This window comes from Amphibalanus amphitrite, unplaced genomic scaffold (genome assembly GCF_019059575.1).
Source record: "Amphibalanus amphitrite isolate SeventyFive unplaced genomic scaffold, NRLGWU_Aamphi_draft 000302F_arrow, whole genome shotgun sequence".
NCBI lineage: Eukaryota > Metazoa > Arthropoda > Thecostraca > Balanomorpha > Balanidae > Amphibalanus > Amphibalanus amphitrite.
The window spans coordinates 195,513-210,070 of NW_024881797.1; the positions used below are offsets into that span (position 1 = coordinate 195,513).

The 14,558-nt window shown below is 51.1% G+C and overlaps 1 protein-coding gene across 2 annotated transcripts in view; it reads left to right on the top strand.

Moving 5' to 3' along the window:
* The first annotated feature begins 278 nt into the window (after nucleotides 1–278).
* LOC122387905 overlaps nucleotides 279–14,558 on the top strand; it is a 30,097-nt gene continuing 15,817 nt past the window's right edge. The window contains exons 1-2 of one of the 2 annotated variants that reach the window (XM_043378552.1): nucleotides 279–359; nucleotides 1,706–3,188. In XM_043378552.1, the coding sequence (XP_043234487.1) occupies nucleotides 1,758–3,188 (1,431 nt within the window). In that variant the 5' untranslated portion in view covers nucleotides 279–359; nucleotides 1,706–1,757. Of the gene's footprint in view, nucleotides 360–393; nucleotides 458–1,705; nucleotides 3,189–14,558 lie in introns of those variants that run through there. The other variant, XM_043378553.1, reaches the window with a different exon arrangement.

Consider the following 14,558-nt stretch of genomic DNA (forward strand, 5'->3'; position numbering starts at 1 on the left):
CACCCTGGTGCCCTAGCTAATCGCTAACTAGAATCAGCGCACACAGATGTCGCGGTGTCGCATAGATGTCGCAGCGACATATGCAGTGCAAATGGTAGCAGACAGCAGTAGTTTCCCCTACCAAAGTGGTGGTTTTCTACCACAGATACTCGTCGAGGTCGGAATTTCCAAATACGCCCTGCTATAAGAATACCGAGACTTTTTCATGTTCCAATGACGTCATTTAATTCAACAGTGCTTCCACACCCACATCAATATACTTACAATACACCTACCTTGACTGTTTACACCACCGAGGCCATAGAAATAAAGACCCGAAGCTATCGGTGAGTGCGAGGCCGGTGAGTGGTGAGTCCAAGGTGAGTCGGTGACGCCCTACCTCTACCTGGGTGCCAAGGGTCATCTATAGACTTGCTATTGCTATAGACGCCCAGTGACGCCTGCGCTACCGTTACCTGTATTTTTTTGTTTGTTTTGTTGGGTTAGGCGGTCGAAAACTCAGAAATTTTGATGTCACTTAAACCTCGATATCTAAAAAAAATCTTACCAATTTTTTTAACTATCATAATAAACTTCAATTTATTCCTTATACAGGTACTCAAAGTTTGGCGTGCCGTTTTTTATGCTATAGGTAGCGCTGCAAAAAAGTGGGGGCGTTTAACTCCTCCCTGCGCAACTTGCGGATTCAGAGGATACCTATTGGGAAAAGATGGGAGGAGGAGGTCAGATAGATCCTGCGCCCCTCCTTCTGGTTGGAGCATGGGTTGAATGGTTAGCTTGACAGTTTATTATTTCACGTACTTCAGCCATTCTTTAATTCGGAAACTATGGTCTGAAACACGGAGGTCCCCAAGCGTTTTCGTTTTGGTTATATGAATCCATTTCTACTTTTCTAATGTAAAAAAAATGCCACCAGTTGCTCTGCTGTGTGATTTTTTTACTTCTTCACCTTGGCCATATAGCCTTGGCATGTTTGAAAAATTTCTGTCCAGCAATCATGTTTTGTTTGTTTGTTTGTTTTTGCATCCAACATTAATGTGCCAGAAAATGGTTTGTGGTGGGTTCTCATGCGATCTATGATGGTAAATGTCACGGTGACTATAAAATATAAATGCAACAACAAGTTCGGAGAAGATTTCAAGGATATTTTTTTTTCATATTCTTACGTTATTTGACATCCTGAATGAATCCAAAAATGATACGTGTCTTGCAAATACAAGGGAAAAACATCAAACAAACCTGACCTAACCTTACCTATGTTCTTACCTACCTACAACCTACAGCCTAACAACCTACAACCTAACAACCTACAGCCTAACAACCTACAGCCCAACAACCTAACAACCTACAACTTAACAACCTTCAACCTACAAATTATCAACCTACAAACCTACAACCTAACAACCTACAACCTACAAACCTACCAACCTCAAACCTACAAACCTACAACTTCACCTAACCTACAACTTATAATTTCTACTGCTGCATATTTCTATCAACAGCGCCACAATTGTAGATCAGACCTTATGTTGACGGATACCGCTATGATTCATTACCTTAGTGGCATTCAGATGTTTAACACTAATGAATCACCATTGTGTTGTCCCCAATTTTGGAACCATAGCACCATACCTGGTTGCCTTTTATCTTACCATGGAAGGTCAGCACTGATACATAATGTTTTTCGTGTTTTTTTTTTTTGCAGACTGGTGAAGCATCAATGACTGCCCCTGTCTTGTGAGACTGGTACATCCAAGATGGCTACGGACAGTACTGAAGTGCGCCAGTGGCGGCTTCGAGAAACATTCCTGAACTCTGACAGCGCTACTTTTCTGACACAGCTGCGGCGCGACCCGCACCTCGACATAAATTTTGTGTATGGTGAGCCGGCGTTTGAGCCGCTGCTGCTGACCGCGTGCCGGCGACACGACACAGAGCGTATCGGCTGGCTGCGGAGGGCCGGCGCCGACTTCAACACGCGCGACCTGTCGGGAGACCGGACGGCGCTGCTGTGGGCAGCCGAGGGCGCCGACCGCCAGCTGCTGGCGCACCTTCTGGCCGAGTCGAGCGGCGCGCAGCCAGCCGAGGAGACCAGCTTCATCGGGCCGGCGCTGGAGCTGAACGCGCGCGATAGCGCCGGCCGCACGGCGCTGCATCTGCTGGTGGCGGCCGCTGGCCGGCCGGCCTGCCGGGAGGCGGCAGAGGCCGGCCTGCGCCTGCTCACCGTCCGTGAGGACGTGGATCTGGGGGCGCGCGACGAGCGTGGTCGCACGCCACTGGAGCTGGCACTGGAGCTGGGTCTGCCGGACACGGCGCTGGCGCTGGCTCAGGCGGGCGCCGAGGTGCCGCCGGCTGCCGTACGCCAGCTAGGAACTGACGCGGCGCTGCACCCGCTGACGCCGTTCGTGAGCCGCGCGCCGCGCCCTCGGCCCGCCGACCAGCAGCTCTGGGAGACGGTACACTTGGATGGGACGGCCGACGCCGTCAGCGCTGCGCTCGACCGGCTGCCGACTGATGCGGCGGCGCGGCGCCGCCTGCTCGACAGCCCGTTCGGCCGCTACACATGCCTGCAGTGGGCGGCGCGGAGCGGCCACCTGGAGGTGGCGCGGCGGCTGCTGCGTGCCGGCGCCTCGGCGGCCGCTGCCAGCGCGCTGAACCCGCAGCCGCCGCTGCTGTACGCCGCCGAGCGGGGCGACGCGCCGCTGCTGCGGCTGCTGCTGGAGGCGCATCGCTGCGACGCTAAACCCGTCCAGTTGACACCGTTGCGCGACTCTGGTCTGCGCGGCAGTGACGAGACGGCTCTGCACAAGGCGGCCCGCCACGGCCCGGCGCCGGCCGACGCCGATTTCGACGGCTGTGTGGCGCTGCTGCTGGCTGAGGAGGTGGACGTGAACCGCGCCAACGGCGCCGGCCGCACGGCGCTCCACCTGGCGCTGGCGGCCGGCTTCGAGGGCGGCGCGCTGCGCCTGCTGGCGGCCGGCGCCTCGCTGGCGGCCGCCGACGGTGCCGGCCGGCTGGCCGTCGAGCTGGTCCGACCGGAGACGCTGCGCGCTGCGCTGGACGCCTGCGTGCGGCCAGTGCCGCCGCCGGCGGCCTCTGAGGACGACGAGCCGGCCGCCGAGACCGAGCAGGCGCACAGGGAGCGGGAGCAGAGGCGCCGGCTGCGGGCGGCCAACTGTCAGCTGGAGGTGAGGCGCCAGCCACCAGGCCGCTGGCGGTACCTTGTTTGCCTTAGATCGTTAAATCCCAAAGAAAGGTTATCCTTTGTTTTGTTCATATCGCCCAGAATACACGCTGGACAGAAATAGAGCATGCATCATATGAAAGGTCGTTTTCTAATTTTATTGTGTTAATAAAATTAGTCAACATCTCGCTTCCTAGACGGTAGACCCCACATTTACTGCTTTTCCACATGACTCACGTGTCGGGTTGAGCACATGATACAGTGTGTCCCATAACTTCGTTCTCACCTACATTTTACTTTTAGGCGTTCTCTTGTTTCACGACACGTTTGACGTAATTCGTGAATTAGCTTATGTGGTTGCAATGGCAACTGGCCGTATGCGCAACGATGACACTGCCGGATCCAGGGTGTCAGCGCGGGGGGGGGCATACCAGGTCACGGAGCCAAACCTAGGGTACCCCCAAATCCTGTTTTCTCATCGGATTTAGGCCACTTATTTTTCGTCATAGCCCTGAAACGAGTTTTTTTTTCTAAAAAAAAGAACAAATGGTAGGACACCTGACCCCATTGGCAGATCCAGGAGGAGGAGGCTTTTGGGACAAATACCCGGGCAGCGCCAGAAATCGACGAGAATTGGTGGGGCCGGTGGGGCCCTCAGAATGACTGATGTGTAGAGCCGACCCAAGGGCCGCTGGTGTGGAACCTTAAGAGGTACTGGCGTGGGACCATCAAAGGTATCGGTGTGGGTTCCCCAGAGGCAGTGGTGTGGGGCCCTCAGAGGCACTGGTGCAGAAACCACAAAGGACTCACATGGACGCCGTTGTGGTGCCTCAGACACTGGTGTGGCGCTAAGCCCACACCATTCACAGATGGCTGTGTGTGGGGCCCTTGGAGTTGTTGGTGCGAAATGCGAATGCTTAATAACCCAGTAGGGCCTCTCAGAGACCGACAAAGGGCCCTCAGAGGCCGGTGACGGGCCGTATGATGCCAACAATGGGCCTTCACAGGCCGGCAAGTGAGGGCCTGCAGTATCTTCAGGAGCCCTGTGGAGTCCTTAGAGATCAGCATGGGCCGACTCTCAGACGCCGGCTGGGCCCTCGAGAGTCACCGGTGTAGGACCTACAGAGTTACCGGTGGCTGTGTGCCAGAGGCACCGGTGTGAGGCCCCAGAGGCGCCGGTGTGGGACCCTCAGATTCGTGGATGTGGGGCCTAAATAGCCACTGGTGTCTCAGAAGTGGCGGTGTAGGGCCCTTACAGTTGCCGGTGGACTTTCATTTTTCAAAGGCACCGTTGTGGGGGTCATCACTCCTCAGAGACACAGGCATGGGGGCAAGGGGTCTTCGAGAGGCCAGCAAGGGGTCGGTAGAGGCCTTCAGGAGCCCTGCGGGATCCTGGAGACAGGCGTGGTACTCTCAGGCGTCGCTGGGAGCCCTCAGAGTCATAGGCGTCGCCAGACATTTTCGGTTGGGGGGGGCAAAATCAAGTTTTGTGTTAAATCTTGCCTTTCCCCAGCCGTTACGCACTCGTTTTACATATCATTCGACGCGCAATGGTGCGAGGAATCCGATGGTGGCAAAGTTTTCCTTCCAGCTATAGCATGTGTTTTTTTACAAAAAAAAAAATCAAAATTTTGACATTTCTGGACAAAAACGACCGTTAGAATAACATTGACTGCGATTGCCGACGTACTGCAGAGGGCCCCTGTGCAGACTCTCGTCGCTCATGATCATTACCCAGAAGAAGGTGAAAAACGCTCCATTTGAATCGGATCACCTCGCTAAAACCTCCATTCACGCTTGCATGCCGAGGTTTTACCTGAAATGCATAGGGCTTATCCCAGCCGCCGATTGTAGCTAAGAATTGGGCATTCGGCGGAGACTGAGAGAGAATGTCGGAAGTGTGAATCGGAAGTACATCATTCATCCTTGCTGCAGTGAGAAGAAGTGTTTTGTTCACTCGAGTGTGAACAAAAAGTTTCTGGTTTTTCGAGTGAAGGGAAGCGCTGCAAACGCGACCAAAAATATTTGACGGAACCAAAAGTTACGCACGGCATAGCGGCAAGGGATCCCTTAGAGATAGGATTGCGACTTCCAGGCCATTTCAGGCCACTCAGGGTCAGTGTGGACTCTCAGAAGCCTGCTTAGGATCCGGGAGATCGGCGTGGGTCACCCCAAATATTTACGTGTATGTGGTGCTTTAGGGCTTTCCGAGCCTAAAGTGGGCCCGGAAAGCCCTTTAGGGCACACAAGCTTTCAGAAGCCAGTGTGGGCGGCGGGCGCTAAGAGACTAGGCCCAGGGTGAGCCTGGAGACCTCGAATAACAGTGTGAACCGTCGGGGTCTGTGTCGAATCCTCAAGGACCCTACGTTGGTAGGGACATAAGAAACATGTGTTGCGGCCCTCAGAGGGACACGTGAGTTGTGTCCCTCAGATGCCGGGTTGGGGTTAGTAAAGTCTGTAGCCTCAAAAGTTCGGCTGAACTATCATAGGCCAGTTGAGGTTTTCAGAAATTTTCGAAGGCATCCTCAAAGATTCGTGTGGCCCTTCAGAGGTCTACGCATGTATAATGTCCTCAAAGATCCCTGTATGGGCCCTCTAGAGAACATGGACACCAGTGGGACTCTCAGAGGCCGGTTTGGGCCCTCCGAAAGCTTCTTAGAGCTCAGTGGAGCTCCTTAGGAGCCTGTGTGAAAAGCAGGCTCATGAGCCCTGCGGCACTTGAACGGTACTTGTGCCTGTCGCAGATATTTGACGAGAGTTGAGAAAGGCCCCGAAGATTTCGTGTCACGCTTTGAACGAAAATTATGTGTCAGCACTCCAAAATTTATGAAAATCAGCTACAAAATGTAATAAAGAACCAACTAGGAACATGGCATGAATCATGGCATTGACATTTCCGAGTCTGGAGTCGGAGTCTTGAAGATTTTGGCGACTGCGACTCTGGCTTTGGTTTGAACTGCACGCTCCAACAGAGTCTGACCTCACAGGCATTCTCAGAAAGGTACCCCCATTTTTCCCCGACTCCAAAATCTCATCGGATCTGTATCGATCTCAGGGGGTGCCCGGTCCGAGGTTGGGGGGGCAAGCTGCCCCGCTTGCCCCCCCGTGGCGACGCTAATGCTCAGAGTCACCAGTGTGGGGCCCACAGAGTTGCAGGTATAGGTAGCCGTCAGATGCGCTTGTGTAAGACCTTCAGAGGCGCCAGTGTGGGGCCCTCAGAGCCGCCGCCGATGTAGGGCCTTAAGAAAAATTGGTGTTAGTTCCTCAGAATGGTGAAGTTGGGCTCTCAGAGGCGCCGGTGTGAGGCCCTCACAGGAGCCGTTATGGGCCATCAGAGACACTGGTGTGAAGCCGCTCCATGCGGGTATGGGTCAGGATCCTAATTAGAGCTGACGCTTAATAGGTCAGCAAGGGCACTCAGAGGCGAGCACAGGGCCCTCAGAAGCCGCAGTGGGGCCCTTATGGAGATGTGTGATGTGTGGCGACTCAGGAGCCCGTGACTCCGAGAGGTGCTCTCACGGGTCCTGTGGGTCTTATCCATAGGCGTCGCCAGAGATTTTCGGTTGGGGGGGCAAAATCAACTTTTGTGTTAAATCTTGCCTTCCTCCAGTCGTTACTCATTCATTTTACATATCATTCAACGCGCAATGGTGCGAGGAATACGATGGTGACAAGGTTTTCCTTGTATAAGCTATGACGCCATTTTTTTTACAGAACATTTAATTTTTTTTAAATTTTTGAACAAAAAACGACCGGTAGAATCACAATGGCTGCGCTTGCCGACGCACTCTGGAGAGCCCCTGTGCAGACGCTCGTCGCTCATGATCATAAAAAGGTTAAACGCTCAGCTTAAGCGAATCACCTTGCTGAAACTTTCATTCACGCATGCATGCAGAGGTTCTACGTAAAATGCATAGGGCTTATCCCAGCCGCCGATTGAAGCTAAGTAGGGCTTTCAGCGGAGAGTGAATGTCGGAAGTGTGAATCGGAAGTAATTCATCTTTGCTCCAGTGAGAGGAGGTGTAGTGTGAACAAAAAGTTTCTCGTTTTTCGTGTATAGGGAAGCGCTGCAAACGCGAAGAAAAGACGTTTAACGGAACCAAAATTTCGCACGGCATAGCGGCAAGGGATCCTTTAGCGATAGGCTTGGGACTTCCAGGCCATTTTAGGCCACTCAGGGTCAGTGTGGGCTCTCAGAAGCCTGCTTAGGATCCTGAAAATCGGCGCTGGTCACCCCAAATAGTTACGTGTACATATGTGGTGCTTTAGGGCTTTCCGAGCCCAAGGTGGGACCCTCAGAAGCCAGTGTGGGCGGCGCCGGCGGCGGGTGCTAGGAGACCAGGCCCAGGGTGAGCAGGGAGCCCTCAAATAGCAGTGTGAACCCTGGAGGTCTGTGTCGAATCCCTAAGGACCCTACATAGGGACATAAGAAACATGTGCTGGGACCCTCAGAGGCACACCCGAGTCGTGACCCCTAAACTGCAGGCTTAGGCTCAGCAAAATCTGTCGCCTCAAAAGCTCGGCTGAGCTATCAGAGGCCTAAGGTTCTCAGAAATATTTGAAAGTATCCTCAAAGATCCGTGTGGCCCTTCAGAGGTCTACGCATGTGTAAGGTCCTCAAAGATTCCTGTATGGGCCCTCAGAGAATATGAACACCAGTGGGACTCTCAGAGGCCGGTTTGGGCCCTCTGAAGGCTTCTTAGAGCTCAGTGGAGCTCCTTCGGAGCCTGTGTGAAAAGCAAGCAGTCATGAGCCCTGTGGCACTTGAACGGTACTTGAGTCTGTCGCAGACATTTGACGAGAGTTGAGAAAGGCCCGAAGATTCAGTGTCACGCTTTGAACGCAAATTTTGTATCAGCACTTCAAAACTTATGAAAATCAGCTATAAAATGTAATAAAAAACCAACGAGGAACATGAAATGAATCACAGTATTGACACTTCCGAGTCTGGAGTCGGTGTTTTGATGATGTTGGCGACTGCGACTCCGACTCTGGCTTGAACGAGTCTGACCTCACAGGCATTCTCAGAAAGGTACCCCCATTTTTTCCCGACTCCAAAATCTCATCGGATCTGTATCGATCTCAGGGGGTGCCCGGTCCGAGGTTGGGGGGGGGGCAAGCTGTCCCGCTTGCCCCCCCCCCCCCTGTGGCGACGCTAATGGTCTTTTCTCATTCGAAATAAGGCACGCTTTGACCCTGAGCGGCCTATTGGCTTTGCAGGGCCTCTCGGGCCCATAGGGCACCATGCATCTAATGAGGCGGCACGCGCCCCTTGTGCCCCCTCCCCCCGGTTACGCTGCGCTGGCTGCGGCCATACAGGTAAATCGTATTCTAACCGTCCCTATTCCCAAGCATAGGCGGCGGCCGATTCCTGGTTTGCGCAATATGACTGCCGTCGTTAGACAATACGGTCAATAGGGTTGAAGCGGCATTGCTCCCCTGTGGTAAGAAGCAACATAGTTTTAGACAAAATAAAGGCAATGACAACTAAATTGAGGTTACTAAAACGACTCTGATCACAAAAGTAGTTACTAGGAAGGCTTTCTAATCCATTTTATTTAGTTCCTCGTTATAGGCGTAAGATGTGTAATTCTGAATGGGGGGGGGCATACTTGTACTGAATGCCCCCCGGCTTCTGTCCGGGGGGGGGGCATATGCCCCAAATGCCCCCCCCCCCCCTTGGATCCGCCAGTGAACGATGACTTTTTTCTTGAGACAAATCATTTTCTGCTAGACCGGCCAGTATTTGTAGAGCCGTATGACGCCGCAACATGGAGGTCTCCAATAAGGACACGTCTCGGTATTTAGTCAGCCATGGGCCATTCGCTTTGGTTGAAGGTGGTTTTAGCCAGCCAGTCTGTAGCCAACATCTGTCGCTAATTGGGCGCACAGTCATCAAGTGATGCCGATGATTTGTCGGGGGTCAATCACTGCAAGGGTCCTCACGGGGGTCCTCTTTCCAGTCAACCTTCAGAAATGAGCCAAGTGGCCAAAACTGTGCGGTACCAAAGCTGCCGTTAAAATGTCAAAGCGTTGGGAAGCTGATAACTAGGCTCTTCAGGATGGATTACCAGCTGTTTAACATCATTTTTTCGAGGTAAACAACTTTCGGTCACTTAAGCTTAAAACTAACCGGAGGACTTAAAACGGTCGAAAATGCCTTAAAATGGCCAACAATTAGTTCCATGGCGCCTGACGCTCAAAAACTGGAGCACTGAGGACACTAGTAGATCACCCTGTAGATGACTCAGGTCATCTACAGGGTGATTTTTTTTTACTTGTTAAAAAGTAAGGAGGTCTAGTGGCGTTAAAATGCAAATATATGTAGCAAAATTATATACCAGGATGACGAGCATTCTGGGACATTTTGATTTCATGCAGACACGATGTGAAGGAACGTCCATCGTGTATTTTACTTGTGATTGAAGTTACCCCCTCTCTCACCGACACGAATCAGCCCGCCTGAGCACGTGTTGAACAGCACCATGGACTCCCATACTCATTAGGCGGACTGAAAAGGCTCCTATCGCCCATTTTCAGCTCTGCCAGATATTTCCACTGTTTTCTCGTTATATCTGCCATAGATGGGTCCAAAAACTAGAAGTCTAGGGAGGGCAGGTCGAGGATTTCGATACGGACGGCACTGGTGGTGTCTGATTCGCTGTTTTTCTTTAAGACTGATTCTTCAGAGTCTGCACTTACGCCAGATAGACCGTTTGAAGGTTATTTATGACTACAAGCTTGTTCATGCGTTATTTAACCCGCGCCGTGCTGGTGGCCTGAACTTTCCGCCGAGTGCTGGGGGGGGGCGTTTTCACGCCCCCCCGTCTAACTCGGCTCCTGGGCCACGTAGCGACACGCGGTAAGCGGCAATCGAAAGAGCGTCAAAAATAAGGACGAAAACACTTCGGTCATTTTTTGGGTCAGGTCAAAGGTCAGGTCACCAGAGGTCACCAAAGGTAAAATGTTGACTATTTCAACATTTTGGAAACTGCCAACGGCTATCTCGGGAACCGATAGAGCTACAGCGCCGCGGAAAAGCGCATTCGATAGCCCTTTTACAGACCTTTCTGAGTAATGTTCTCAGATTTGACCTCAGGTCAACGGTTTAGCCTCCAGAGGGCAAAAACTCCAAAAATAGCCGTTTTTACGAAAAACGTTTTTTCGTCAATAACTTTTGACTCATAAGCGCCATGACATTACTTTTGCCAGCATCGTGTTCCTCTCGTCGAGACGCGTCGAATGAACTATTTGTTGACCTTGAAAGGTCATTTTGAAAATTTGACCTCAGGTCAAGGTCATGACCTGACCGAAAAGGGTCATGTTGCATATCAGTCGATCCGTATCGTCGAGCTGAACACATCTGACGTGTTTTCACCGCTCTAGCACGTCTCTATCAAAAGTTATAGCAAAAAAACTGCTGGCGACCGTTCATGACCTGAGATGACCTCAGGGGCACACAGAGGGGTCACAGGTGCATTTTTCCTATTCAGTGTGTCATGTTTACCTATGAACCGATGTTTGAGAGCGTTTTGAACGATATTCGTCCAAAAGAGGCGCATTTCAATTTTCTCCCATTGACTTATAATGGAGAGGTCGCAAAATTGACCTGACCTTAGGTCACAGATATCAAAAATCCGAGATATACATTTTATACATACTGTTACTCATATCAATCGCTGAAAGTTTCAAAGTGATCGTTCGGTCGGTGTAGCTATAGCGAGCCTTTGAACTTTTTCTGAGGTAAGGTCACTTGACGTGACCTGGTGACCTGACCTTGAACGGCCTAGGTCTGAAATTTTCACAACATGTGCGGAAATGATGTAGGAACACGTGTACCAAAAACGGCGGCGCTGCGCGCCGCCGTTTTTGAGATATTCGCGAAAAACCTGAGGGGGGGGCGTAAAAACGCCCCCCCCCAGCACGGCGCGGGTTAACGTCTTTCTGAGGTATCTCCTCGATCATCGTATGCTTCGAACTGCCTCAATGCTTCAAAATCATCGTTTTGTGTCGTTCCTTACTGAACGGCAGTGGACCATGCGTGCCCGATTGGTGGGACATTTTCAGGCTCCATTGGGGCCGAGGCCGTCGATGAAAAGGGATAAATGATGACACCATACAAAATGTCCCAGATTTATCTATCACGTGCATTGCTTTTTTGCACGCGATTTTTCGATTTAGGGACCACCATTGACGTTTACTTTTTAACAGTTAAAAAAAAAATCACCCTGTAGACTATCTAGCTCATGATCGAGATGAAACACTCGTCCAAACCCCAAAACCTTATCATAAGGGCGAAGGAGAAGGCCTCCGTTTCGCCCCGCTTGGTTCCTATGCAAAAGGCCAGGGCCACGGTGTTGTGGGGTTATAGGCGCCCAGGTGCTGACTATCCAAGTTGCACGAGGTAGTCCCAAAATAGTTTTTGGACGCAAACTGATTCACCACAGAGATCTAGAAGTATCTACCCTCTAGCTAAACCCTCGCCCGTATTGGTGTTATTCCAGCCGCGAACGTATAAGGGGGGGGGGGGTCCGTTGGACCCCCCCCCCCTTGCCGTTTCGCCCCTGATCGAGCTAGAGCTTCGCGGAAAAAAACGAGCGTGTTGCCCGTGACGAGAGGAAGCCGATGATACCTAATTTTAAGGTCCTAGGTCATTGGTTGACCTTGCAGGTCAGGTCAATGACCCAAAAGTCGGGAAAATCGGGACCTGTTAGAACGTCGTAAAGTGTGGCTGCTATGGGGTTTTTCGGGGCGCTGATCACGAATATCATGTTAGTTTTGATCACAGATGATGTCTATATGCATTTAGTCCAGGTCGGGTCAGGTCAGGTCAGGTCAACCAGTAGGGGTCCTGCCGGGTATTCCTAGTAGGTGCCAACCGACTCTGACAGCTTCGTAACATGTTACGAAGGCACCAAAAATACTTCGTAAATGTTCATATGGTTGCTAAATTCGAATTCAGCTCCAAAAACTGGCCTAGAAACATGTAAAACTCGAAAAAAGTGAACCGAGGTCACCAAAGGTCAATGACCTGACCTGACCTTCAGGTGACCTTGACACCCACCCTAATGCATGGGGGCAACATCATATCACATGTTTGAACGCTTGAAACCACGAAAAGACTGCAAACGCGCGGCCAATGCGAGCCGACATACGCCGAATCGCGATTCCGGCCAAACATGGTCTCGAAAACTAGGTCACAGGTCAAAGGTCATTAGAGTCAGGGTCACGAAAATTTCAGGGTAGGTGTAAAATTGATTAACGCGAGGTTACTGAAAGTTTCGTCGCAATCGGTCGCTTTTTACGCGAGTTATTCGCGAAACAACATGGGGGGGGGGGTCCGTTCGACCCCCCCCCCCCTATACGGGCGAGGGTTAACTCGAACCGCCAGTATGGACTCAGTTTTGGAGGAGAAAATGGCATCAGGAAGGTCGCAAGTCCGTCTTCAAGCGAAACAGAGCATCCGAACAAAGGTCAAGAAAAGCTCAAAGTGGTTACAGGGGACTGAAACAGGCTTCTGTGGCACTGGCAAGACCACAGCCTGTGGCGCGGGAACTTCTTCTAGACTGGGGGGGGGGGGGGCTGAACCATAACAGATCAACTTGGGGTACCCCCAAATCTAGTTTTCTCACCGGTTTTAGGCCACTTATTTTTTCAGACCTTGGCCTTTTCAACGAAAAAAAAAACACGAAAATATTATATTTCCAAAAAAGTGAGGTATTCCGTCTCAGCTGAGTGAAGAAACTACCGTTTTGGCAACCTGGAATAATGGTTTTAATCTGCCAAATGAGTTGCCGAGACACAGAAAGAGGTGGATTTTTCACTTAGGTACATGCTTTCTTCCGTTATATTGTGACCCACGACCCCTAATTTGGGGAGGACAAGTTGCCCAACGGTTTCTGGCCTCATGAAAAGTTGTGGGGCACAGCCCCCCCCCCACGGCCGCAGAGTTGTGGGGGTAAGCTTCTCCCACTGCCCCCTCCCCCGGTTCCCGCGCCTATGTATGAATCTATGAAATTATGTTGGTAGATTTCCGATTTCGATTCCTCCAGCTGGGGGGGGGGGGGGCGGGCTCAAATACATTACGAGCCCCCCAGCCGAAAAGCTGGAGGGGCTCAGCCCCTGCTAGCCCCCTCCCCCCGGTTCCCGCGCCACTGACCACAGGTCAGGCAACAATTATCGGATCCAAATTCCATAAAAATATGTTGGGAATGCTGAAATCAGAGCTCGTCGAAGCGAAGCCCTGTTCCAGCCTCCAGGAGCTCACGGCGCATGCCATGTCAGCCTTGGCTAAGTTCAAGCCTGCTAAGCTGCGAAACATGGCAACTGACATGGCAGATCGTGTATCCATATGTTTGCCCATGAAATGGGGAGCACGTTGGGTCGTTGCAACTATATTAAAATGTAATGTACTCTCTTATACATGCAAATATAATGTGAGAACGAACTTATGGGACACCCTGTAGACGGCGCTGGACTTCCTCCGACTTTCTGGAGCAGGCGTGCGGCGAGACGTCGCTTATGTTTGATTAACTAATTCCTTATTTCAGTTTTCATTTCATTTCATTTCATTTATTTCATGCCATGAGGCACATATTCATGGTAGAATAAAACGCGACAATGATAATGATACACACACATTCCCAAACACACACAGTACACACATAGAGAGATATAAACGACAAAAACTATTGGTATCAGACTCTTATGCCTCCCATTTCGTTTCGTGTGCGAACAAAGCGTTTCAGTCGACCGACGAACATGTTCGTTAAATCGCGTCCACTCACTGCATGGAGGTTCAGTCCCAGCAGGTCGTAGGAGCGTCTGATCTGCACATGTGTGGTAGCAAGCAGGCCATGTGCATCAATGCCGCTGGCAAGAAGCGCTCTCACGATTGAGTTGTCACACGAATGTAGCCTCCGCCAGAACGACAATTGTCTGCAAGCTACCAACATGCTTTGTCACAATCTGTACAATCTGTACAGATTATCTCTCGATTCAGGAAGGAAGTCTCTCGATTTAGGAAACGATTTCACAGCTATATTTCTCGATATCTCAAAGTACTTTGATAAAATTTGGCACAAAGGACTAATCTACAAATGCGAAAACGAATTTGGAATTACAGGACTTCTTTTGGCTTGGATTGAATCTTACCGTCAAAATCGTAAACATCGCGTCAAAATGTCTCGTCATTTTCTAAGTTTCGAAAAATAGTTGCTGGCTGCCCCCAAGGTTCAGTCCTGGGGCCCCTTCTCGCAATTCTTTATCTCAATGAACATTGAACTATCAAAAATAACTTAGAACAACACCCAATTTTTTGCCGACGACACTTCTTTGCACGCGTCTCATACCTCCACTAACATAGTTAACGTTC